The following is a 25,729-nucleotide window of genomic DNA, read 5'->3' as shown; positions in this document are numbered from 1 at the left end:
ACTCTTCCAGCCACTTCCTGATTTACACTTCACTTCCCCTGCACTCACACATCACACAATTCCTTATTATGGAGACAGGACTCAAGCTTGACCTCCCTGTACAACCAAAACCTAAGTGAGTCCTTGGAGCTGCTGTGGATATGTCCGTTCAGCTGGGCAGCTTGTGTGTGTGTGTGTGTGTGTGTGTGTGTGTGTGTGTGTGTCATACTTATGCCCTGAAAAAAACAACTCCTGCCTCATATTTCTATGGCAAATGAAGGGTTGACTCAGAAAGAGAGAGAGAGAGAGAGAGAGAGAGAATTTTATTATTATATTAGATATTAGATGTTACCATTAGTGGGCCTATGCCATGTATGAGTAACATGCATTTCTTAAGCATCTGGAGTGAAGTAGTTAAGAAAGTGGTTGATTTTCCCACTATCATATTTTAATACTTAACATAGTGCTATAAAACTAAAACAAAAAGAAGCACCAACCCTTCTTCTTTACAGTGATGTTATTACCAAAATTCTAGGTGTTGTATTTTAGGAGTGAGTAGAGGTTGAACAACAATATCTTCCTGGAAGACCTGGTGTGTGATTGTTTGACTGGTTATGGCTGAGGCTACAGCTGACACATCCACAGCTTCATCTTCCTCACTGTTCACTAGTGCTGCCCCACCTTTCCAATACATTCTTATGTTATTATAAGGTCTTTCCTTGCATTTTTTGGGTTGAAATGAGTAGAGTAAAAAAATACTTCCTTTTTACATTATATTTTAATGTAACTCCTTACATGTTTTTTTGGGGAAATGAAGAACAGAAAAAACAACAGATCCTCCTTTTCAGTACATACTAATGGTGATCCAATTACTTTCCTTACATTTTGGCTGGAGATATGAAAAAATTATAAACCCTATAGGCTTGATAACATTACATCTTTTTTTTTTTTTTTATGTAGGAAGGACATATCCACAGCTTGTTATATCTTGTTATAATTGCCATATAAATACAATAAATATATCAGTTATTTTACACTAGTATAATGTCTATTAATATAGTACATTACTCATTTACTCTAGTATATTGCTCATCACTATTCATACTAGTATATATGCTTAGAGTGAAAGTTACTGAAGCAAGTGGACACTCTTGGCTTCCTTCCCTTCATGCATCAAGATGAGTTGAATAACCTTCCATTCATTATGAAGGTTTTAGGTGTACTGAAACTAGGCTGGTGCAAGCTAAGAAGTTTGTAAGTGTTGCCAATTCATGCTCAAAACACATATCGCCCTCCTGTATTTGATTTAAGGCAGAAAAACGTCCACGCACATATGCATCACCCACCCTTTCTATAAGCTGTGCACTGGTGTGTCACCCACCAGTAAGGAGTTAAGGGGGGAATTATACCTGAAATTCAGTAAACAGAGGTTCATTATATCAATGGTTTAGTTCAGTCCCCTTTCATTTTATAGTTTACCATATTTTTTAAATTAAAATATTATGTACTATACATTTAATAATTGCTTTTTTTATTGTGTTAAAATTAATTTAATATGCATTCAATGAGTGTGAGAAGTTTATTTTATGGTTTAAACTATAAACACAGGTATTGCTGAGCCTTATAGGGATGGTTTCCATATTCACGGATTTTTCACTTCGTGGGAGGCTTTGGAATGTAATTCCTGCGAATAGTGGGGTAGCACTGTATATGCTACCAAACTTTAATCCTAATTGTTTATGCTAACAGTATCCATGGAGTCTGGTGATGCACACTCTACAAAACAATTATTATAAGATAAATATTTGCAACTGGGCTTTTCATATTTATTTCTTGTCTCCTCCTGCATATTTAATTTGAAACATTTTTCCACTGGTTTCTACAGGGACAAATGTTTTATGTGGCAAATTCCAAAAAGAATAGAGCAAGTATTATTCATGCTGCCAGGATATTGTGATGGCTGAGACCATGCTGAGTTGAAAGGCCCAGCCAATATCAGACACGGCAACTTCTAAACACCCAAAAAATCTGACACGGAAGATACAAATTTGTAGTGCTGTTGTCAAACCCAGGTCTATACATGGACTGGGGTCAATTGCATGAACATATTTGGAAAGAAGAACCAGGGTGTGAAAGGATGGGTTGTATTTTCAAAGAAGAAAGCGGCAACTAAGAGAAGACATTGGCAGGCAATGTAAACAGACAAGCAGCAACTCAGGGAAGACATTGGGAGACATGATACAAACAGACAATCTTCACCAATGGCCTGCTAAGATCTGGCATCAAAATATGGTTGTTTCATTTATATGTGCCAGAATTTATAAAGCTTGTATGTTAATTGCATAGCTTAAATAGATAAAATAAACTTGATAGAGAGAGGAAAAAATACTATTCATACCAAAGTGATGATATACCCCAAACCCCAGATAATTTGCATAGTATTAAGCTTGTTTTGCCATATTTCTTGCTCTTTCTTTAGTGATGATAGCTAAAAATGTTCATAATATTTCATTAGTTTGTTTGATAACATGCAAATGCCAAAGATTTTTTTTACAGTTGACCACCTTTTATATGTAAAATTCAGTTGGTTGGTGAAACTGGCAGTTATTCCAAACCATAGCAAATGCCCCAATTGGAGAAGCCTAAAAGAGAGAACAATATATTATGTGGCAAAAAAAGTAAGCTGCTAGGAAAGATCATGAATGCTGAGTGTATTGGTAGGGCACTGCACCAGTTGTGATGATTTCTACAAAAGGAAAATTAATCAAGATGTACTTCATTTTAGAAATCATATAGTAAAAAAGTTTTCTATAGTTAGAGTTCTATGGAAGATAAATAGCACAGATATGTTTAGTAAGAGGATTACTGCTGTTTTTCATATACACACAAATGGCTCCATACTTGATAAAGTAGCTTTCTTACATATATTTCTAACAAAAGTGACATCTGTCATCTTTTCATGGTAGCTATTATTGGCTAGAGCTGCCAATGACATGTATCTTAGGCCAGACATAGGGTGGAAAGGATGCAGGTCTACTGGCAGCTGCTTAGATGGTCAGACCACCTTCAGGGCAAGAGAGAGGAGCAGGAGCTTAGGTGGAGATAGGGAGGGGGTATGAGAAATGTGGAAAGAAAGAAGGGGTAGGGATTGTGGGACAAATATGGAGTGTGGTTGAGAAAGTAGGTGTGGATAAATTTACCCGTTGCAACTTCTGGCTAGTGATATTTACCTACTAAAACCCCTTGAGTTAACATGTTTTAGCTAATAATAAGGATAGGAAGGCTGCTTCATCATGTAGGGAGCTGTCTGTATTTATTATTTTATGTTCAGTTTACTACTGGTAGGCATTTCTTTTCATTTTTCTTTTTTATTTATTTATTTATTTATTTATTTATTTATTTATTTATTTTTATTTATTTATTTATTTATTTTATTCATTTTGTTGTGAGACTTAGATGTTTATTGCCCTCTGTTTGTGGAGGCTTATAATATGGTCAGTCCCTGTCCATGGTGGTACAGGCAAGATTTTTTTGTGTGATGGCTTTGCACAGGGTCATGTGCCTCACTGGACTTCCTGATGCAATTGCCATCAAAATTAGAGTTGTCAGGAAGCATGTGAGTATTCTTCAGCTCCTTAGCAATACCTTGAAATTTGACCAGCTTCTGGCAGGACTCAAGTTTAGGTCACAAAGATCATTACATCTTGATGCTGACCACTTGGCCACTGCCTCCTGGTTAGATATTATGAAGATTCCTGGCCATGTGTACAATCATAAGTTATATGATTGTGTACATAGACACAAAACCTGTCTTTGGTTTGAAAATGAGATAGAGGAATTTTCAAACTATTGTTGAGTGACCAAAGAATAACCACATGCTTCCTATTAACCCAATCTTTGATGGTGATTGCATCATGGAGCTCTGGAGGACAGTACAAACCTACACAAAGGTGTCACTTAGAAAATCTTGCCTGCACAGTCATGTGCAGGGGTCAACCATTTCAGCCCTCAACTATTAAATAGTAGAAATGAAAATCAATACTGATGCTGTAAGCCAAGAATGTAAAAAGAATAAAATAGAAATAGTATTACTGTTAATAATCCTAGGCACCCATGTCTCATTGAGGAAGAGATGATGCTCTGCTAATTGCAAATTTGATCCAGGACTGTGAATGTTGTTGAAGTTAATGTATGGAAGGCAGGTTAAGTTATCAGGCACCACATGTCATTACCATGAGACTGGTACAATCTGGAGACCTTTTAAGTTTCTCTCCCCAGATGTAGACTCCAAGGGTGGTGCATATTTGAAAAGTTCCAGTTTAAGATTGTGTGAAGTAAATATGTAGAAAGATTGTTTTCCTTTTGGGATGGAGATAGCCTGTTCACACACTCCATACCTGGGTTGGAAGAATACTTCTACCACATTTTTAAAGGTGACTGATGTGGATGAAACAAAGGAATTGAGAATTGCCTTCATACATACATCACATTTTGTTTTACCCAGCCTAGCATATTCATAGAAATATGAAGTGCAGGTGTCAGTCATTATGATGAATATAGTTTTGCTGCCACACCTGTCTAGGTCACCATACTTAGACCAAGTTCTCTAAACATCTGTTTAGATTTGTACATCAGGCTGATATCCCTGCTAATTGGAAATCGCTTACACACATTATGCCTTGCCTCGTTTTAGGAATGAAAATACTCTATCATGTTTAGTTGCCTTTTATCATTCTCAGATAGTCATTCTCTGTGGTCGTATTTATCCAATCCATCTTTAGAATGTGCCATCAGGGGTTTCAGACCCCTACCTGTACAAATACATGATATAAAGCTGAAGGCATTTTGGGTCATACACACATGCATTCCATTCCTCTCTGAAAGACTATGTCACATTTCCTTGGCTTATGTTGTGTACCAATTCACTGCTGGTTGAACAGAGGCTATAATGTGAAAGAAGGCAAATTTAATTTATCTCTGTCCCAGAATTCAAATCTAGAACCTCTTGTGTGTGAGTCAAGCATGCTAAGTATTATATGATCAGGCTGCTGTTAAGATCATGATGATTCAGATAATTTGATAAGATTAATTTTTAATGATATCTTTTACTGTTTATTCAAGAAGACAGCATGATGATTAAAACATGTGGTTCTCCTTCCAGTTTCTGGAACATAGCAAAACAACACATGCTCTAGGTCGTCCTGGTCAGCCTGATGAGGTGGCAGCAACCATCGCTTTCCTGGCCTCGGATGATGCCTCCTTCATCACTGGTGCCACAGTGCCTGTGGATGGTGGCCGCCATGCTATGTGCCCCCGATGAGTGATGGATTCTGTGAAGTGAGTTTTAGGTAATGTTGATGAGAAGAAGGTGTATATTTCAGTATGGCTGATGAATTGATTGATTTAAGTACATAAAAATGTGTATTTTTGTTGCATAATGTGTTTATCAATTTGTGGATACATGATTAAACTTCTAATAAAGATATATTCAACTGCATCTTTTGCTAAAGGGAACATTCTTCTGTAGTGTGTTGGGCAGTGTGTTTTCAATAAACTTGTTAACATATTCATGGTTTGCCTTAATCTGTGATTCTGCCTGCAGTTAGGTAGCATCCATGACCTGTTAGAGTTTGTATCTGGTAGGAATGGAAGAAAGGTTAATTTTAAAATTATTATCCTATTCCTTAGTGAATGTGAGTGCAGATGAAAGAATGGAGGTGTTGAGATGAGGTCATCTCATCCTTGCTCTTAAAACTGGTTTAATTCTTAAAAATAAGTTAACTATTCCTTTCATCATGCTTTCACAGCATTTTCCCTCCCAGTTGCCTTCTATCATCAACTTTCCTTTGATTCCTCCATTGTTCACCCTTATTCCCCCATTTCTTCTGTTCACACAAATGTCCCATTCTCTTTCAACATCCTTCCAATATATACCTGTTTATCAGTTGTCTTCCAAAATATTCATCTGCTTGCATCCTACTCTCCTTTATTGTATTATGTTTGTATGTTTCACAAACATTCTTTTTATTGCCTGTTTTATTCCCTTTTTATTTCATCTCATATACTGCTGAGCTACATCGAAACATTGTCAGAGGTTGAATAATTAATAATGATGATTGTTGCTCTGGTAAAGGACAAAGTCTGTAAGTGCCATCAGGAACATTTTAAATTTGGTGCTTGAATTGGAGCTATATGGCAACTATGCCTGTTACAATTATTATAGGCTATAATTTAGTTTTGTATGTTAAAACTTATTTTATATTACTTTAGTATAATGTGAGACTAGTTACTGCACATTATTGGAAGGGGAAGAATATTTGTGGATTCGTGGATGTGGATATGTGGTGCACAGCATCATGAACTTATTTAGCCAAGGAGGGGCAGTGTGTGAAGGGCACTCCTGCTCTGCAGTTTTATTTAACCTTGATTTTTGCTGAACAAGATGTGACACGGATAATGGCTGCCTCTGTGTTCTGGTGTAAGGTTAGTGCCTGCTAGGAGGTGCCCAGGAAGTCATGGAGCTTGCTCACAAGGACTAGGAAGGGTTATAATCTTGATAAGTGATGCACCCACCATTTGTGGGATTTGCTGAGTTTGCACAATTTCCTTTATACAGATGCCATCTTGTAATATGCAGTAACTTTAACAGATATATATATATATATATATATGATTTTAGTGCATATATATATTATTATATCATTGTATTTGTACATATATACATGTATACCATTTATATTTATAAGAAAGTAATATTACTGAAACAAGTAACCCATGTCAGCTGATCAGTGTCAAGGATTTTTAAAGCCCAGCTTGACTTGGGGAGTTTCAATTACAACTTAAGTATGATATGGGTAAGGGTTCCTACAAAGACCATTTTTCTGCATGCTTGTTAAACTTGCAAGTGTGGAGGGAGAAATGGCTGAAGATGAAGAGATGCTATGCTTATTTTAGGATATAAAAGGCTTTGCTAGTGGATATTTTTTAAGAGAAAAAGATGAAAGTTTGTAAGCCAAAGAACACCAAAAGGAATTAAAACACACAAGAAGAAATGAAAGAAGAGAGAAGTAGAGGAGTAAGAAAAGTGAAGATGGAAGGAAAAAATAAAGGAAGGAGAATAAACATGAAAGCAATGTGCCAAGATTACAAGAGGCTTGTGCATGTTGATAAAAAAAAGATCGTTCGTGCAACATAGAAACACTACATACATGCAGCTACTCTGGCACAGCCCTACCTATACAATATACATGGCATTAAGCAATATGTGAATAATGTGTGAACTTGTATAAAAAAAAAAGGTGAATCTCCAGTCAGCATTCATTTCACCCAGATGTGCATCACAAAAATTTATATGGCTGTGCTATACAAGAGGGAAGATTGAGATGGTACAGCCACATCTTGAGGACCAAGTTGGAAAGAAGACAATGGAAATGGAAGAGAGGGAGAATGAAAAAGAGACAGGAAAGAAAGGAAGACTGAAAAAGATCGAGGAAAAGGAGAGAAAGACCGAAAAAGAGGGACAAAAAGGAGAGGAAACCCAAAAAAGAGAGAAAGGAGAGAGGGACATCAAAAAAAGAGGGAGAAGTAGAGAGGAAGACCAACAAAAGAAGGAGAAGGAGAGGAAAATCAAAGAGGAAGAAGAGGGAAAAGAACAAAAAAGAGAAGAAAGAGGAAAAGTTAAAAGAGGGAGGAGAGAAGAAGCCTGAAAAAAAGAGGGAAAAGAGAGAGGAAGCCTGAGAAAAGTGGGAGAAGAGAGAGGAAAACTAAAAGAAAAGGATCAACTGTGTGAAGGAGGATGTAAGACAGAAAGGGATAGATGAAGCACAAGCACACAATAGAACCACATGGAGAAGGCTCATCCCAAACAGTAACACCGTATAGAAAAGGGACACAAGCTACACAAGAATTCATAGGGAGCAGGTGCAAGAGTTGGGATGCCGAAGGTCACTTTTCTCCTTCTTGAGACCTCTTCTGCTTTCTATTGCTTCATTGGTCCTTTTCTTCAGTGTTCTGCTTTGGTTCTTTTATTACCTGCAGAAGGAGAGCAGAGAACACAATACAGGGAACAAAACTATACACCTAACATGGTTTGTTTTCTCCACACCAAGAACTCTTTGGTTACCCTTACTATCCTCTATTTTTCCCTCTCCCTCTCCCCTTGATACAGGCCCAGCACCATGAGACCTCCTATGCCACTCATCTTCTATAATTGCTGTTACAGAGCCTAACAACTTGTCGCTCTCTTCATGCCTAACATCATACTCAACCAAGAAATATTCCACAGTCTTCCTCACCCCTCTGCAACTGTTACATGCCTGATCTAGCTCTTCCCAGTTCTTAGCTTTTACCTCCAGCATTCCTGTCCTTACCTTTACTAACAGCTTTCTACCCAGTCTCCTACATGCCAATGGGGTGCCTCAGGGTCTCTCCTTACACTTGTATAACTTTAGTGTAGACATTATAGGTAAACCACCTTCTCCAATCCTTTTCTTAACCTCTGTGGGTCCTAGCCTACTCCAGTCCCCCCATCAAGGTTTTCTCTCCTTTTACATTTTATCAGTTTCTTCCACAATGATTTGATAATGTTTTCCCTCAATACTTATTTCACCCACCTATCCTCATCAAGTCCTTCTATCTCCTTCAGAAGGTTCCACTTTTCTTTAATTATTCTCTTCCCTAAAGTTCTCCAGCCCATTTCTCCTTTAATGGCTTTTACTGCTGTGCTGCGTGGAGCACCTAATCTACCTACCACTATCTGAGTCTTTTCCAATTTTACTAAGTCTCTCTTTCAGTAGAAAGTAATTTCATACCTATACAGACAGTATAGTACTGCCATTCTCTTTCATAAGATTCTGCCTACCTCATACTTGACTGATCTGTTCCCTGCATTTATTATCATTCCTGTCATCTTCCTGGCTTTCCCTTAATTTATTTTCATGTTTTTCTCTTCCTATTCCTTCTTTGCTCACTTCTAGCCTTTAGTATGTTGTTCCCCAATATCCACTGTCCCTCCACTTGACTGCTAAACTCCATTATTTTGCATTTTCTATCACTGTACCTGATGTCCCAATCTCTTTCATAAATGTCGGCTATATGCAGCAGCTCCTCCATGTCCTCCTTGCTCTTTGCCATTAGTACTGTCATAAGCATATGCTAGACATCCTAATCTCCTATCCTCAACTTTTAGACCCTTCCCTGACATCCTAATCCTTGCTAATAACTCCTCTATATAAATATTGAATAGGGTTGAGGACATCACCCAACCATGCTGTACTTCAATATTATTTTTCATCCAGCCTGTACTAGTGTCTCCTATCATAAACTTAGCCTCATTATCCTCATACAGCTTCCCAGTCACCTGCACTATCTTCCTGTCCACCCCTCTGTGTGTAAGTAGTGTCAATAGTTTGTTCCTGTCTACCCTCTCATAATTTTTTTTCTATACCTAGCTCCTTCCCAAGCTTTTTATTTCTTTTAATAATTTCTTTCATAGCTAACACATTTTCTAAACCACCTCTATCCTGCCTAAAACCACTCTTCCTTTCCAAGCACTTTATTCTCCTCTATCCATATTTTTCTTATCATTTATCACTCATCCAAATGTCTTAGTTAGTATGTTCATTACTGCTATGGGTCTGTAATTACCTATGCCCTCCCTTGACTTTCCTCCTTCCTTGTGTTATAAGTGTAAACCTGCTCCTGTTCCAATTCTTAGGCACCTTCCCTACCTCTAGTATTTTCCTGAACAGCTCAGTTAATGCCATACTTCATAAACTCACCTGCTTTCTCCGTCTTGATAACTCCCACTGCTAAAACTGCCTTGCTCCTCTATCTCAACACTATCCATCTCCTTAAACTGACTGTAAGTGGACACATTTCCTGTTTCCTTTTCCTCCTCTTACTGCCAAAATAATCCTGTGCCAATAATCCTCTACTATGGGTACCACTTCCTCCTCACTGTTTGCCTCTTTGCCATCCACCTTCAGTTTCATCCTTGGTGTGTTGCTGCCCTGTCCAGATTTCTCTTTAATCATCTCCACACTTCCTTTTCTCTCTCCCTCCATGGCATGCTATTCAGGGTCCTTGCCTGTTCTTCCTCCTACTTCTCAATCTTATCTCTAATGATTCCTTGATCTGCTTTCTTTGCATCATTATACCTACCCCAAGCCTATGCCCATTCTGCTTCATATGTTTCTCAAAATCTCTTTGCCAGTATAGTACACTTCCTTCCTAACTTCTGTACTTTTCCTAGTCTTCCCACAAATAATGCCTATTAGGAAGTGGTCTGAAATATCTATTTCTTCATTTTTTCCACATCTTACATCCCTGTTCTACCTGTTTATTTATTATGATATAGGGTAATGCAGATTCACTTTGCCTAGCTCTCCTTATCACAGGGTTTTCCAACTCCCAGTTCTTAATCCTAATTCCCATGTCATCAGCAAAATCTAAGATCAGCTGCCCATTTCAATTCACCATCTCTTCCATTAACCCTATGTGTCTGTTCGAATCACCCATTACAACCCATTTGTTTAGTTTTCCTCTCTTTTAAGCTTGTCACTGCTTTATAAAGTTTCCTATTATCATCATTCCTCCAGCTCTCCAACCCCATATACACAACTGCCACCCACCACTCAGTTCCATATTTTGTGATCTTCATTGTTAAGATATCAACCTTATTGTGTCATAGTCTGCCTTTCATCTCCTTTGTTAACTTGATTTCTGCTATACTCCTACCTCCCTTTTCCCTCATGATCACCCCCACCCTTCCAACCTTCTCTCCTGCATACCTTCCTCTGCCTATGACTACCCAGCCTCCTTCACTTCATTCAATCCTGTCATGCCACCTCCAGCACCACCTCAGCAACCTCCAGTTTTCTTGCTCCAGCTGTTCCTGTTCAGGAAGGTAAGCAGCATCTCTCCTCTCCATGCCCTATCCCATTCATGCTTGGCATCCTCCCAGTGCTGGGCTCACACTACCATATCCCAAGCTACCGATAACTTCCCTATATTGGACGTGGATGCCATCTGGTGACCACACCTGCCTCCAATCCATCTTCTCCCACAACTGCAGCCCATCACACTCCCATTCTTCTAACTTCCCTAAGCATCTCCTGTTCACCCATCTCCTCTTGTGGCCAAATTGTCTACCCTCCTTATCCCACCTCATGGGAATTCACATGACCAGGGGCCTCTTGCTTATCTTCTTCACAATGTGAACTATCTCCTCCATCTGCCAAACCATCTCTTTTCCTTCTATCTCCTCCATACCATTCCCTCCTCCCTTGATCACCACCAGATCCTCAGGCTCAATCTCTCTGAGGTGCTTTTTCATTGTCTCATAGATGACCCTGATGTTGGCCCCTGGTATACTCTTGTCCATTACCTTATATCCACCTCTTGATAGAATATAGATCTTACTCACTCACCATATGAGGCTATCTTTGAAGATCCATGCTCTCCTCCCTGCCTTTCCCTGTGTCCTCAGCACTGGCCGTTTACCTTTCTGTATCTTCCTCCAGGAGTGGTGTCATAGTCTCATCCATGTCCCTGCTCTTGCCCTGGCACTATCCCTCTGCTCCTTCTGGCTGCTGTTCTTGTCCTTCCTTCTGTTATCCTGGTCTCTCCTGGTGTCTACCTTCTTAACTCTATCACTGTAGTCCTCCCCCTGCAACCTACAGGCATAGCCCTCAGCCTGACTAATGGCCACAGGCCCCTCCTCATCTGTGCTAACCTCCTCACTGTTCTGCTCACCTTCATCCATCCTTACCTAATCCTACCTCCCAGTCCTCTTACAGTAAGTATGATCCTGGGGTTCCTGAGACTGGTTCTTTACTTCAGTGGAGGGCCTAGGATCCTCCATCTCCCTACCTTGGCCCCTCCTACCCACTGGCAGACCTGGCCTCAGTTCCTGTGGTGTCTTTCTTGGCCTCCTCCATCTCAGAGCCCTCCACCTCACTCCTCACAGTGAGGGATTCCCAGTCCTCCTTCACCCTCAAGAGACACCTATAACACAGGAACAAAATGTTCCTGTTCTTGAAAATCCTATGCCCTGCCTGGTTTACCTCCCCACATACTCAACATGATGCCAGTCATAGCACCACCTTTCACATGCTACTCTTCTGCAGTGACATGTTCCTTACTGCACGTCTCACAGTCACTGTCACACATTTTTACTCATAATGGGGCTACAACACAATCTACACATTTCAATAACTTTAAAAATGTTCAAGAACTGCTGCTTGGTACTCACCTCCACAATGGTGAGTGCAGTATTTACTAACCCGTCATTGGGGCTTGCATCCAGTGTTTAATGAACGTGACTGTGGGGTTAGTAAAACCATATACAATTATGGGGTTTGCTGCTTTTGTAATTACTAATATGATGTTTAAAAAAGTGGACCAGGGTCTTAGAAAAGATTGGGTTGAGTGAAAAGATAGTTAACATAGTAAGAAGTATGTATGTTGACATGAGAGCCAAGTACAGATTAACAGACTGGGTGTAGAGTGAGAAAAGAGTTAGACAAGGGTGCATCTTGTCACCAACCCTCTTTAGCTTGTACACAGTGGAGTTAGCAGTCAGGATGAGAGGAACGAATGCAGGAGTAAGAGTTGGGAATGATGAGGTATGCATGGTGTTATATGTAGATGTGGTGGTTATGAGTGAATTAACAGAAGACCTCAAGAACTTGTTAGATGTGGTGGATGAGTATGGAAGAGACTGTGGAGTGAGATTTAGCAGTGAACATAACACTGTTATAACTGTGAGTAGGTCAGAGGATGAAAGAATTGCAATATGGAGACTTGGAGAGAATGAATTGAAGCAGGCACAAGAATACAAGTACTTAGGGATGTGGGTGAGTCTGAATAGGTGTGAAAAGGCAGAGTGAAAAGATAAGCATGGTGAACCAATGGGTGGGTTGACTGGGAAGTGCAGCAAGGATGAGAGAAAGTAAGTATGACATGCTGAGAGAAGTGTGGAAGAGTGTGGCGGTGCTGAGTGCTATGTGTGATATGGTTGTGTTGTGTGGCATGAAAGTGAATTAGAGAAGTTGGAAATGGGGAAGAATACAGTAGCAAGGATTGCACTGAATGCACCTAGGTACACAGGTACACAGCAGGAGAAGCTCTGAGAGGTGACATAGAATGCAGCATGTTTAGGGAAAGGTATATGAATGTGACCCTGAGGTATAAAGCAAGAATAGAGCAAATGGAGGATATGAGATGAGTGAGAAAAGTGTATGTATGGATTGTAGGCAGCACTAAATGAGGGAGGAAGTGTGTTAAGATGGTACAGAAGATGAGTGTGAGTACTGACTTTTAAAGGGAGACAGGTTCTGCATGACTGGAGAAACAGAGAGGGATTTGAGTGGTATGTAAGAAAGTGGAAGAGTGAGATAGATAGAGCAGTGAAGTGTGTAGGACTGAATGAATGGAAAAAAGAGATAAAGCAGTGAAGTGTTTAGGAGTGAATGAAGATGGAACAAAAGAAGACTCTGGAATGGTGCAAGGAGAAAGAGGCCCTGATGTATGAAAAGTGGTATGATGAAAGCCTGGGTGGTGATCTCTTCTGAGCTAGGTCAGTGTGTGGATGTGAATACGAGGGATCACAGATGGCATGAACCCTGCAGCAAAATGTGGTAGACAGAGTTGCCAAGTCAGCACTTTTTTGTGCTAGATCTAGCACTTTTTATATAAATCTAGTACCTTAATTTTGTGTTGAGCAGTTTAGCGTTTTTTTTATCCAGCATCAAATTTGATGCTATTTCAACATATTGAAGAAGTTAAGTATCAATTAGAAATATGTAAGTGTGGTTCAGGATGTTTAATTGAAATTTATGAAGATAGCATGGAAAGCAAGACAAATATTGCACGTATGTAATTAATTTCAAACAAGTTGAATACAAGTACTCCTAGTTTTGGATCTCCTGGTAGTAATATGATCAGCCCTGTTTGGGGGTTGACATATCTTCCTTTTACTAGGATGAGAGGGTCCTGCTGTTCCAGTCTTGTTTGTCCTTTCAGCACGTCTGGCTTTTAGTTCTTGCCTTTGTTTGTAAGTCAAGTCTCTGTTGTTGTAAACCTCGGAAAAGTGCTGTTGTGCAGGTTCTTGGCATTTCCAAGCAGTTCTTTTCTGAAGTTATCATCAATTTGGGCCTGAAAGAGACAATTTGTTGATACAAGTGATATTTGTCACCCGGGCAGACCTATTTGATCCCAACAGGAAGGAGGAAATCTGATCAAAGGCAGGCCTGAACCTTTTGGTTGACTGGGCCTGGATACCCCTGATTATGATTTGAGTTTACCTTCTGTTTCTCATGCATTCCCTTGGCCTCCTTTCTGATCAAGGTGCACATGTAATCAGCATCATGGGTTTTACTAGGGTCTGATGTTGCATGGGAAAAGAGTGTGTAGACCTAGCAACAGAATGGCTACCTGAACAGAAACTGTCTATACAGTCTTGCAAAGTTTCCTGACTGTTTGGAAAAGTTGTTTGAAAGCTGAATCAGGCACTGTGCCTCCCTCATTACCCTTGCCAGAGTGACACTTTGTACACACAAACACCACACTGTCTCTCTCATACTCTTGAATGCTAGAGATCACCTGGTCCGGGATACCCAGGAACATGGAGAATGGATGAAACCATTCGCTTCAAATGTCACAGCCAACTCCATCCAACCTGGTGATAATACTGCAAGCACCACACAAGTCATCCAAGTTATGGGAAGTTGGTGTAAGACCAGCAGCGTGGTGAGAAATTTGGAGTGCTAAGCAGGTTTGGGTTGTTTACATTTGAGGCCGCCATGAGGGGATCCTGCTGAGAACAGCGCAGTTGATTTTCACTCTTACCATGGCTGCATTCAGTGCCCTTTGACTCAGCCATAACTCTGAGACCTTACTTGGATATCAGCAAACACAGGAGGAAACAGGAAGGCTGTAAAAATAAGTTGCAACAAAGAAAGATTGCTGGACGCAGGGAGGTGGCGGTGCTCAGATCTGTCTGTATGACTCTCTCTCTCTCTCTCTCTCTCTCTGCAACAGAAGGTGTGTAACATACATCTTGCAAGATGTGCATAGTGTCCTTAAGCTTGTTCCTGTGCCAGTAATGCATTATGGGAAGTAACACAGAAAAAAAAAAATAAAAATATATATATATATATATATATATATATATATATATATATATATATATATATATATATATATATATATATATATATATATATATATATATATATATATATATATATATATATATATATATATATATATTGTTGTGTACAATGAGATAATGCAATACAAAACAAAGAAAGAAGTCAGAATGAATGAGAAAAGGAATAATGAAGGAAGAGAGAGAGAGAGAGAGAGAGAGAGAGAGAGAGAGAGAGAGAGAGAGAGAGAGAGAGAGAGAGAGAGAGGTTGGGAACGAGACTTATCATGCAGCTACCTAGCCTGAAGCTCCCAGTATAATATTTATTTGTGCAGTCACTCATATTCCCCAAGTAAATTTCCTTACTTCCCCATATCCATTTTCTCTGAATTGCTCTTGACAATGAAGTAATCAGTATTCATCTAGCTCCCTAGTTTGATCATTAGAATTTTTAGAAGTAAAATGTTTTGTTTGTGTAAGACAGTCCTGGGAGCAGAGTGGTGGGCAGGTGTGTGTATGTATGTGTGTTGCTGTCCCCCCCCAAACCTTCCTTGTACCCCCCTCCCTGTAGCAACAGAGGGAGAGTGCCTGGTGCACTTTCTCATGCTCAGTCACTACCCAGCACCTAGATGGAGCAGACATATTGAAACAGGCACTAATATCTGATGCAGACTGAGGTGGGATAAGAGTTAGTCAGGTCAGTTGCCTCAAGGGGAAAAGTGAGTCATTGCTGGCCGTACACCCAGGCCTACTTATACAGTATAGGAGTCTCCATAGTAGCCTGCCAGAGAGGGTAGTTGTGTATAACACACTCTATACCCCGGGAAGTGACTCCTCAGCTGTGTGTGAGTGCGGGCTGAGCTCTTGTACAGTGAGTGGTGAATGACCTTCCTGTGTGTTCATGGGAACTTGTTTGTGTGTGAGTGCGGGCTGAGCTCTTGTACAGTGAGTGGTGAATGACCCTCCTGTGTGTTCATGGGCACTTGTTTGTGGTCGTGTCTCTTGCTAGTGAGGTTGTTTAGTGTTAAATGTTACTGTTTCAGGCCCCTGGAGGGTGTTTGACTTGCAGAGGACTTAAGTAATTGGCTGTGTAGTGAACTTTACTCCCTCCTCAGGTTCTGACAAGGCCTGCCATCCAGGAGGCAGTAAACAGCACTATTCGGCTTGTGGCTATAACATGCTGTTGGAAAGTGGGAGGATTTGTTACTGAGGGCAGTTGTTTAGCAGGGTGTTATACCTTGACCATATATGTGTTATTGTTTGTTCTAATTGTTTTCCCTAGATGTGGTTGTTGATCTTTTCACAGCTGTGGGAGTTAATTGTTGTTAGAGCATTTCTCTTGTCTGTCGGTGAGTAAAACAGACTGACGACCTCATTAGTGTGACATGGCGTTATGACCATTGTTAAGAGGGGTGCATGAGTCCAAAGTGGATCTTGTAACCCATATCAAGCCTTGGACCCAGTCACATAGGTGACTAGGGGGAAGCTAGTCCAGGTGCAGCAGCTTTGTGAAGTGGCTGGAAACTGTGGTTGTAAGTATATATATATATATATATATATATATATATATATATATATATATATATATATATATATATATATATATATATATATATATATATATATATACCCACCCACACACACTTATTCTGGTTTATTTTTCAGTTCTGCTGAAATATTTTGTTTTCATTATTATAATTAATTATAAAAATTAGTCCTCCATGATGGCTACAACAGTAGGGATTAATAGCACATTTGTTTATATCTTTTAACTAATGTAGCAGTCAGATGTTGGTGCTGATATAACCATGGCCCTTTATTAAATATGTATTCAAAAGGGCTCCATTAATATATCTGGTGATCACTTTCTCCTAGAAGAGAACAGCAACATTGTGTCAGCTTACTCCCAAATCCTTGTTGCCAACATGTAGTATCAATGAAAGTAAAACCCTGCAGATATCAGAATACACTCAAATACAGGTGACTCAGAATCACTCCTAAGCCAGGCCTTTGGATTGGCAACTCCTGTAGAAGGGGGAAAAAAAAGAGAAATGAACAGCATCCTCTACACTAATTGTTCCTACATCTGGCATGCCTCATTCTCTCCAGAAACTCTTTCACTGCCTCAATCATCCTTTCATTCACCTCTATGTACAGTCCCAGCAACAACAACATCCACTCCTTTCCGGTCTTCTCCACTCTTTCATTCCTACCATGCCCTAACTCAGTCAGTATCACTTGCATCATCTCAATTCCTGCCTCTGGCATACTTCACACATTCCAGCACCACATGTTCCACCATCTCATCCTCTCTCATGTCACACATCTGGCACACTTTGCTGCGGGACTCAGATTATCTGTAACTCCTTGCATTCATATCCATACACTGTGCCCTCACTCAGAAGAGAAGATCACCATCCAGGTTTCCATCATACCACCTTTCATACCTCAGGGCCTCTTTCTCTTTGTACCAATCCAGGGTCTTCTTTCTTTCTATCTCATTCTTCCATTCATTCAGTCCCACACATTTCACTTCTTTGTCTATCTCATTCTTCCATTTTCTCACATTCCCATTCAGATCCCATTTCACATTCCATTCCCACCCTGCATCAGGCATTCCATAACCAGCATGCTGTGATTAGACACAATATCAACCAAACTATCCTCATCTATCCACATATGCAACACAATTTCACACATTCTTTCATTCACCAATATGTAGTCAATTGCTGATTCCTGCTCTCTTGCACTCCAAGTCACACGCCCCTCAGCCAAAGTAACATTCAGATTTTCCAGCTTCAGTTCATCAACAAACTCCCCAAGCATTTCACCATTCCTGTTCACCTGTTCCCCCAGTATTCCCACATGTGCATTCATGTCACCCATAACTAGCACTCTCTCCTCTCCATGCTCTCTCACAACTTTCTTAAGTATGTCATATGTCCTCCTATTTTCCCTCTCTGCTCTTTCACCCATGACAGTCATGTATGCTACCATGAGTACCACCTCTGGTCTGCCACAACCATCCATGCATTCCACTCTGACTGCAAGCACATCCTCACTACTTGTACACTCCCCCACATCAATCTCCTCTACTTTCAGTCCCCTTTTTTTCTTGTAGAGTAGGGCTATGCCTCCTCCCATTGTTTCCTGTGTCTTATGCCCCTTTCCAATCATAACATGGTCACATCTCTCCATTCATACATCATCTCTCAGGTGAGTCTCAGTGAGCCAAACTAAGTCGAACCTCCACTTGCTGAGTTCCTTGCATACATCCTTAATTTGCCCACACCCCATCCTTTCACATTCATACAGTCAATCTTCACACATTTACTCGCCTGGTTAGTCTCTTCTCTTCCATGTTCACCGACATCAGTGGGTCCTCCTCGTCATGCCTCGTCCACACAACACACCTGCCTCGCCCTCATCCACTTGGCCAGTGGATGTCCTAGCTTCATATTTATATTTAATATTTAATATTTCACAATCTTGATTCTGATCTTGATGCTACAGGTGGCTCGGGACTATTCCTGAGCCAGGCTTTTATATCGGCAACTTCTGTAAAGAAAAAAAGAAAATGGCAAACAAAATAGACACCATCTTTCACACAACATCCAGCACACTACATTTTCTCCAGGAACTCCTTCACAGTCTCAATCATCCTTTCATTTATTTTCCCACACAGTCCCTGCAGGAGTACCATTCATTCCCTTCTTGCCTTCTCCAGTCTGACATCCCCCAGTTCCTTCAGCACCATTTGCATTATCTCATCCTTGTCTCTGGCATGCTTCACACACTCCAGCATCACATGTTCCACCATCTCATCCTCTTCCCATGTCACACATCTGGTACACTTTGCTGTGGGTTCCAGACCATCTGTAATTCCTTGCATTCACATCCATACACTATGCCTTCGCTCAGAAGAGACCACCACCACCCAGGCTTTCACCTTACCACTTTTCATACATCGACACCTCTTTCTCTCTATATCATTCCAAAGTGCTCTTTTGTTCCATCTTATTCTTCCATTCACTCAATCCCACACATTTCACTACTCTGTCTATTTCACTTTTCTACTTCCTTACATCCCACTCTATAGCCTCACCATTTCTAACAATCATACTCCAGTCACTCTCAACATGCCTTCTCTCAAACTGCTGAAAAGCCCAAATAATTTCCAAGCCACTTTTTACTACCATCTTAACACACTTCTTCCACCACTGGCTACTTTTAACATTCCACTGAAACACCTTTCTTGCTAATCTTGCATCATCCATTTGCTCTAATCTAGTCTTGTATCTCAGGGTTGCCTTTACCTGTCTCTCTCTAAAAGTACTCCAGCCAGGGTTGGAAAAACTTGGGTTAAAAAAAAAAAAAATGTTTTTTGGGGGGAGGTTTCATTAATTTATTTTTTGGAAGATGGGTTTTATTGTTTTTTTGGGGGTTTTATTTATTTCTTGTTTATTCTTCATATTTATGTATAAATCAGTTTAAATAACTAATTAGAAAGTAATCTAAAGTGAAACAAAAGGTTTGAAGTTTTATTTTTCATGTTGCAGGGGCAATGATCCCCCCCCTCTCCCCCCAAAAAAATGCCCACTGAGGTGCCAGTCCCTAAACAAAGTCAAAAGTGGTTGTCAAAAATTAAAGGAAAACTGTCTTGAAACCTCTCTCAAAAAGAGTTTAAGTCATAGGAAGGAGGAAATACAAAACCAGGAAGGGAGTTTACCAGAAAAAGGGATGAATGATTGAGAATATTGGTTAACTCTTGCATTAGAGAGGTGGACAGAATAGGGGTGAGAGAAAGAAGAGAGTCTTGTGCAGTGAGGCTGTGGGAGGGGAGCCATGCAGTTAGCAAATTCACAAGAGCAGTTGGCATGAAAATAGCTGTAGAAGATAGCAAGAGATGCAACACTGTAGTGATGAGAGAGAAGCTGAATACAGTCAGTTACTTAAAGGAGAGAAAATGATAAGATGAAATGCTTTTGATTCTACCCTGTCTAAAGGAGCAGTATGAGTGGAATCCCTCATACATGTGAAGCATACTCGATACATGGACAGATAAGGCTGGAGTGGCGAGAAAAATTGGTGGAGACGACTCAGAATGCCTAACTTCATTGAAGCTTTTTTAGCTAGAGATGAGATGTGAAGTTAAAAGTTTAGATTATAAGTAAAGAACAGACTGAGGATGTTAAGTGTGGAAGAGGGGGACAGTTGAGTGTCATCAAAGAAGAGTGGATAGTTGTCTAGAAGGTTGTGTTAAGTTGACAAATGAAGGAATTGAGTTTTTGAGGCAATGAACAATACTAAGTTTGCTCTGCCCCAATCAGAAATTTTAAAGAGATCAGAAGTCAGGTGTTCTGTGGCTTCCTTGCAAGAAATGTTTACTTCTAAGAAAAGATGTGGAAAAGTGCAGGGTGGTATCACCAGCATAGGAGTGGATAGTACAAGAAGTCTGGTTAAGATCATTGATGAATAATAGGAAGAGAGTGGGTAACTGGACAAAACCCTAAGGAACACCACTGTTAAGAGATTTAGAAGAACACTGACCGTCTACCACAGCAGCAATAGAATGAGATGAAGCTACAGAGAGAAGGATAGGAGGGTAATTTGGAAATCAAAGCTTTGTGCCAGACTCCATTAAAAGCTTTTGATATGCCTAAGCCAATAGCAAAAGTTTCACCAAAATCCCTGAAAGAGGATGACCAAATCTCAGTAAGAAAACCCACAAAATCACCAGTAGAGTGGCCTTGATGGAACCCATACTGAGATCAGATAGAAGGTTGTGAAGTGATAGATGTTTAAGAATCTTCCTGTTGAGTATAGATTCAAAACTTTAGATAGGTAGGAAATTAGAGCAATAGGACGATAGTTTGAGAGGTTAGAATTGCCACCCTTTTTTTGGAACAGGGTGAACGTAGGTAAACTTCAAGCGAGGAGGAAAGGTAGATGTTGATAGAGTTGAAAGAGGTTGACTAGGCAAGGTCCAAACACAGAGGCACAGTTTCAGAGAATAATAGGAGGGATCCCCCATCAGGTCCATAAGCTTTTTGAAGGTTTAGGCCAGTGAAGACAGAAAACACCACTGTGAAGGATTTTCATGGGTAGCATGAAGTAGCTGGAGGGTGGAGGAGAGGGAGGAACAAGTCCTGAATTATCCAAGATAGAGTAAAATTTTTAGCAAAGGTTTGAGCAAAGAGTTCAGCTTTAGAGATAGATGAGATGCCAGTGGTGCCATCAGGTTGAAATAAAGGAAGGAAAGATGAAGAAGCAAAGTTATTGGAGCTGTTTTTGGCTAGGTGCCAGAAGTCATGAGAGGAGTTAGATCTTGAAAGATTTTGACACATTCTATTAATGAAGAGCAAACTCTTAAGCTCATGCCTGTGTTAATTTGTATTGTACAGAAAATGAATGGGTCAGGCTTAACTACTTTTACATTGTTTATGTATATGTACCTATATAGACCTTATTTATCAATATGATATAGAAGTAAATTTTGATACGTAAAATAAATAAATAAATAAATAAATAAATAAAATAAAATAAAAAAGGGGGTGGATTTCTTTGGGTGGGTTATTTAATGTCAACCCTAACTCCAGACCATGTCTCCCCTCAAAGCCTCTACTGCTGCATACCTTGATGCATTCAGTGAAATTCTTGCTACTTTGTTCTGTCCTAGTTCCAACTTCTCTAGTTCATTCACGTTCCACACAATCACATCCATACCATACATAATGCTTGGAACAGCCATGCTCTTGTAAACTTCTTGCAGCACATCATACTTACATGCTTTCATCCTTGCTGCACTTCCTAGTTGACCCAGCCACTAGTTCACCATGCTTATCTTTTCAATCTTTGCCTTCACACAGCCATTCAGACTTATCCACATCCCCAGGTACTTGTATTCATCTGTCTGTTGCAACTCATTCCCTCCCAGTCTCCACGCTGAATTTCAACCTCTGATCTATTCACTATCCTTACCTTGCTTTTCTCACTGCCAAATCTCACACTAAAGCCCCTTCCATACCCATCTACAACATCAAACAAACTTTGAAGCTCATCTGCCAATTCACTCATGACCACTACATCATCTGCATAAAAAAGCACACATATCTTATCATTTCCCACACTCAGTCCTGCATTCATTCTTCTCATTCTACCTGCTGACTCACATCCCCAGGTACTTGTATTCATCTGTCTGTTGCAACCCATTCCTTCCCAGTCTCCACGCTGAATTTCCTTCAACCTCTGATCTATTCACTATCATTACCTTGCTTTCCTCACTGCCAAATCTCACACCAAAGCCCCTTCCATCTACAACATCAAACAAACTTTGAAGCTCATCTGCCAATTCACTCATGACCGCTACATCATTTGCATAAAAAAAAAGCACACATCTTATCATTTCCCACACTCAGTCCTGCATTCATTCTTCTCATTCTACCTGCTAACTCCTCTGTATACAAGATAAAAAGGGTTGGTGATAAAATGCATCTTTGCCCGACTCCTCTCTCACTCCTCACCCAGTCTGTTTCTATATCTCCCACTCTGTATCTAGCTCTTCTGTCCACATACATACTTTGCACTATGTTAACCATCTTTGTACTCAACCCAGTCTTTTCTAAGACTAACTAGCATTTCTCTATTCACTCTATCATAAGCTTTCTCTATATCTATAAAACCTAAGTACAATTTACCACCATCCTTCTGCTTTCTCTCAATTATTTCATTCATCACAAACATGTTATCCTTTGCTCTCCTGTCAACCTGAAACCCATTCTGTTCCTCACCTAACACTCCAGTTCTCTCAGTCCATTTACACAATCTCTCATTCAACACTGAAGACCTTACCTACTATATTCACTAATGCAATTGGCCTATAATTTTTCAACTCATCTTACTCTTGTATCCTCCCTTATGCTGCAGTCAACCTGTGTTCATTCCACATTCTTGGCATTCTTTCTTCCTGCCATACCTGGTTAAATATCTCAGTCATCCTATCATTCACAACTTCCCCTCAATTTCTGTACATCTCATAAGGTATCTCATCTGGCCCTGCTGCCTTCTAATTTTTCTGCCTTTTAACAAATTTCTCCACCTCCTCCCTGGTGATTCTTTCATTCATTCCATCCTTATCACGTGATCTACACGTGATGATAAGTGTGTGATCCATCCACACGTGATCTACAATCTCACACATTCTCACATTCACTAGCATAAAATCAATCACAGACTCCTGGTCCCTAGCACACAAAGTCACTTGTCCAGGATCACATTCAGGTTTTCCACATCCATCTCATTTACAAATTCATCAAGTATCTCACCATTCTTATTCATTTGCTCAACTAAAACACCTATGTGTGCATTCATGTCTTCCATAATCATCATTCTCTCTCCAGCATGCTCTCTTATGATCTTCCTCAATATACCATATTTCCTGCTGTTCTCTCTTGCTGTTCTCATCCTCAACTATCATGTACACCACAATCACCACTAATCTTTCACACTTTCCATGCTCACTTGTGCACTTTACCTTTACTGCTAAAATATCCTCACTCATGACACAGTTTTCTACATCTAACTTTTTCTACTCTAAAGTTCCTCCCCTTCCTATACAAAAAGGCTACTTCTCCTCCTACTCTATCTTGAACTTTCCGTCCCTTTCCAGTCATCACATACTCACTGCCCTCCAAATTTGCATCATCCTTCAAATGTGTCTTGGTTATTTCAGGTACATCAAAATGCCATTCATTTGGTTCCTTACACACATCCTCAAATTTCCCAATGCCCCATTCTCTCACATTCATACATCTAAACTTCATGCCTGATTGTTGATTTCTCTTCCATTCCTTGCATCCTCAGTCATTTTTCTTTTTCACATCAGGTCCACACAGCACACCATCCTCGCCTTCACCCACTCTCGTAGTCTTGCTCCCATCTTCTCATTTCCATTTGCATTAAGGTGAACTCAATCCCTGGTGTAGAACTGGTTCTCACCCACAGTCTGGTCTAGGTCTAGGAAGCTCACATTCCCACTCTTCTCGGCCATCCACTTTATCTTTAGCTCCATTATTTCTTCACATAGCGTCTTGTTTGTTGCTCTTCTCAGCCTCTCATACTCCATACTTTCTTGTGGCCGTCTCAAGATTCCTACCACTGCTACATTTATCTTCTCTGCAGTCATCACAGCATCCATCATTTCTTTCACATTAGCATCCACTCCCTTTTCCTGTAGCTGGTTTCCACCACCCTAGACAATCAGCATGCCATCTTCCATTTTCTTAGTCTCTTGCTTGACCTTTACCTTTATTTCCATAATGCTGGCACCAGGCATACTGGTGCACCCACTCCCAACAGGGAGCACCTGACAGGGGCGGGAGTGTTGCACACCATACCATCCCCAATAATCTGTATTGGGGATTTTTTCACCATCTTCATTCTCTCACATCTCTCATCATTCTCTCACATCGGTCTGGACCTTGGTATCACTCTTATGGCCTGTCCACACCAGGAAACCTTGTTTGGAAACAATGTTTTGCAAATAGTTAGGAAACACTGTTTGCAAACTGTTTCCAAACAGTTTGCAAAACTATTTGGAAACAACCTTTTATGTGTATTTGTTTCCCAGCCAGAAAGGGAAACAAAAGGTGTCTTCTTCAGTCCTTTGCAAGCACCTCGGAAACAGGCATTTTCCAACACATACCTTTCACTCAGATCTCCTGGGATCTTCCAAACCTTACAACTATCCCAGGCCACAAGCTTTCTAAGGATTTACAAGAATTGTGGGTGGGCAGCATATTTGCATTGCTGTCCACTTGTGGGCAGTGATGCAAATATGTTAAGTGAAAACAAGCCGATGTGTGTGTGTATTGTTTTAAATATTATCTGCATACAAGTCATTCATGAGTGAAAACCATTATTAAAACTGTGTAGCATGAATTGTTTCAAATTAACTGAATAGTAACATTTGCTTACAATGAGCTTGAACAGTCAAGCCTTTCAGTGGTGTGTGGCATTCTGGCAGGGCAGGTAAAGGTGTCTGAATGGCCTTTCTGTCTTCCAACACACCTGTGTTCTGATACAATACCATAATGCAGTGTAAAGTCATGACTGATACAACCAATTCATGCTAAAATATTCTGCAGAGTGGCTTGTATTGCACAGGTGATGAAGTAGGACAGGTCTGAAGAAGTGATACACAGGATAAAACATTGGCAGAATCTGAGGACTGGGGCAAGGGACCTCACTCTCACCTCAGTAAATGACCTGTGACCTGGAGAGCTGCTTCACCTGCTCACTGCATCAGTTTCCCCTTGCTCCATAATCTCTAATAATAGAACATATCTCGTTATATTATAATATTTGTAGTCTGTCTAGACAGACCAGAATAATAAATAGGGATACCTAAGAGATGGAACGGACCCAAAATGCAGAAATAGTGTGAAAATACCAACAAAGAAATGTTTTGACATTCCATTTCATAACTGCCGTATGTACAGTACTATGCAGCAAGTTTTACTAGTCATATTTGGCCAACATCAGACATCATTTTGACCCAGGATGTCTTAAACAGGCTACGACATAATTATTACTATATGC

The 25,729-nt window shown here is 40.2% G+C and overlaps 2 protein-coding genes and 1 long non-coding RNA gene across 6 annotated transcripts in view; 2 read left to right on the top strand and 1 right to left on the bottom strand.

The window, feature by feature from the left end:
* Positions 1–5,545, top strand: part of LOC135099812 (uncharacterized oxidoreductase MexAM1_META1p0182-like) — a 48,689-nt gene extending 43,144 nt beyond the window's left edge. For both annotated transcript variants that reach the window (XM_064002368.1, XM_064002367.1), the window contains exon 8: positions 5,141–5,545. In XM_064002368.1, coding sequence (XP_063858438.1) covers positions 5,141–5,299 — 159 coding nt within the window. In that variant the 3' untranslated portion in view covers positions 5,300–5,545. The remainder of the gene's footprint in view (positions 1–5,140) is intronic.
* A 300-nt stretch (positions 5,546–5,845) lies between these two features.
* LOC135099811 (uncharacterized) overlaps positions 5,846–25,729 on the top strand; it is a 30,655-nt gene continuing 10,771 nt past the window's right edge. For both annotated transcript variants that reach the window (XR_010268394.1, XR_010268393.1), the window contains exon 1: positions 5,846–6,462. The gene's annotated coding sequence lies outside the window, so the exon portion shown is untranslated. The remainder of the gene's footprint in view (positions 6,463–25,729) is intronic.
* On the bottom strand, positions 12,318–25,727 carry LOC135099810 (uncharacterized). 2 transcript variants are annotated; one of them, XR_010268390.1, is made up of 4 exons: positions 25,384–25,727; positions 25,106–25,205; positions 18,469–18,688; positions 12,318–14,136 (listed from the first exon to the last, which is right to left on the bottom strand). It is a non-coding gene; the product is annotated as an uncharacterized LOC135099810 (long non-coding RNA). The 2 variants fall into 2 exon arrangements; XR_010268391.1 differs by lacking the exons at positions 25,106–25,205; positions 25,384–25,727 and adding an exon at positions 22,112–22,559.

This window comes from Scylla paramamosain, chromosome 4 (genome assembly GCF_035594125.1).
Source record: "Scylla paramamosain isolate STU-SP2022 chromosome 4, ASM3559412v1, whole genome shotgun sequence".
Taxonomy (NCBI): Eukaryota; Metazoa; Arthropoda; class Malacostraca; order Decapoda; family Portunidae; genus Scylla; species Scylla paramamosain.
The sequence above is the reverse complement of the archived record's forward strand: the minus strand, read 5'-3'. Positions and strand labels throughout refer to the sequence as shown.